Source organism: Alexandromys fortis, unplaced genomic scaffold, assembly GCF_014885135.2.
Source record: "Alexandromys fortis isolate MF-2015 unplaced genomic scaffold, M_Fortis_MF-2015_v1.1 scaffold_1473, whole genome shotgun sequence".
NCBI lineage: Eukaryota > Metazoa > Chordata > Mammalia > Rodentia > Cricetidae > Alexandromys > Alexandromys fortis.
This window is the reverse complement of record NW_026069337.1, coordinates 6,261-7,572: the sequence shown is the minus strand read 5'-3', so window position 1 is coordinate 7,572 and position 1,312 is coordinate 6,261. Positions and strand designations below refer to the sequence as shown.

The 1,312-nt window shown below is 41.6% G+C and overlaps 1 protein-coding gene across 1 annotated transcript; it reads right to left on the bottom strand.

Annotated features, from left to right (window-relative positions):
- Positions 1-327: 327 nt before the first annotated feature.
- LOC126496168 (60S ribosomal protein L9-like) lies at positions 328-942 on the bottom strand. The gene has a single exon (XM_050133722.1). The coding sequence runs from the start codon at positions 940-942 to the stop codon at positions 328-330; it is 615 nt and encodes a 204-aa protein (XP_049989679.1).
- Between the last annotated feature and the right edge of the window lie 370 nt (positions 943-1,312).

The following is a 1,312-nucleotide window of genomic DNA, read 5'->3' as shown; positions in this document are numbered from 1 at the left end:
AAGTAAACATAAAGTTCATTGTAAGCAACTTTCAAAACTCTAGAATTTATAGAAACATCTCACTGCCTGGAAAGTCACCTAAAGTTCTTTTGTGCCATTGGGGCATCTATCTTCAGCCTACAGGCCCATAGTGTCCAACAGACTTTTTCATGAAGCAGGAAATTCCAAAGACATTTCCACGTATATTGGCAGTTTGTCATTTCTTCTGTGTCATTCAGAATGCCTGGCAGACTTTTTTTTTTTCAATACAAGTCTTTTATTGTCCCAAAAGACACCCCAAATTGTATTAAAACTCAGGATCTTGTTTCTGGAACTGGTAACTTAGGCCTACTCATCAGCCTGCTGCACTGTTCCCTTTTCAGACACATAGATACCATCCAAAAACTTCCTGATATCCTTGTTCTTAACTGTTGTAGCCTGCTGTATCAAAGCCGCCAAGTTTGAAACAAGTTCAATGTCATTCCCTTCAAGGATTAATTCATCCTTCTGGGCTTGAGAGACAGAACAAGCAACGCCTGTCCTCATCCGAACCCTGCGGATGTATTTTTCACCCAAGAAATTTTGGATTTCAACCAAAGACCCATTCTCCTGAATAACGACGCTGATGGGGAAGTGAGCATACATGGACCTCATCTTGTAGTGGAAGCCCAGCGTAACACCCTTGATCATGTTTTGAACGTGGCTGCAGATGGTTCTGATGGTGGCCAGTTCCTTCCTGTTGCCCCACCATTTGTCAACCCAGAGCCTCTTCTTCTTCTTCCCAAGAAGGCTCAGCTCTACATTGATGTGATTGAAGTCCTTCCGGAGGGTTCCTCTGGGGCCCTTCACAATGACTGTGTGCCCCTTCAGAGTGATGTCCACATTTTCTGGAATGTCGACCGTCTGATTGCTGGGAATTCTCGCAATAGATGGGGCAAAGAGCTGCCTGGCAGACTCTTTCATGAAGCAGGAACCCCAAAGGATTGTCTCAACTTTAGGCAAGTTCAGCAGTCATTTCTATGTGGGTCTTGGATGTCCAGTTCATTAAGCAGTCTAGGCAAGAGCAGTTTTATACCCAAATGATTAACCTACTCCATAAGGAGCATTCTCTTTGCCCATCTTCCTCTTTAAAAAATTGTGCTTCCAGAAGCAGAATAGCCTCACTGTCATGAAAAGTCTTATACTATTAAAACATTTTAAATGCCATATTTCATAGTCTTTGAAAGGTTTGAAGAATGCCTGTTTTTCTGACATACATCTCTGTACATCTAAGTAAGCTAACTAACATGACTACAAACTTGACTATTATAGATGATTATTTATTAACCTATAT

What these genes read in the sequence shown, in the direction of transcription:
- LOC126496168 (XM_050133722.1), bottom strand. Translation starts at nt 942, where the DNA reads ATGAAAGAGTCTGCCAGGCAGCTCTTTGCCCCATCTATTGCGAGAATT.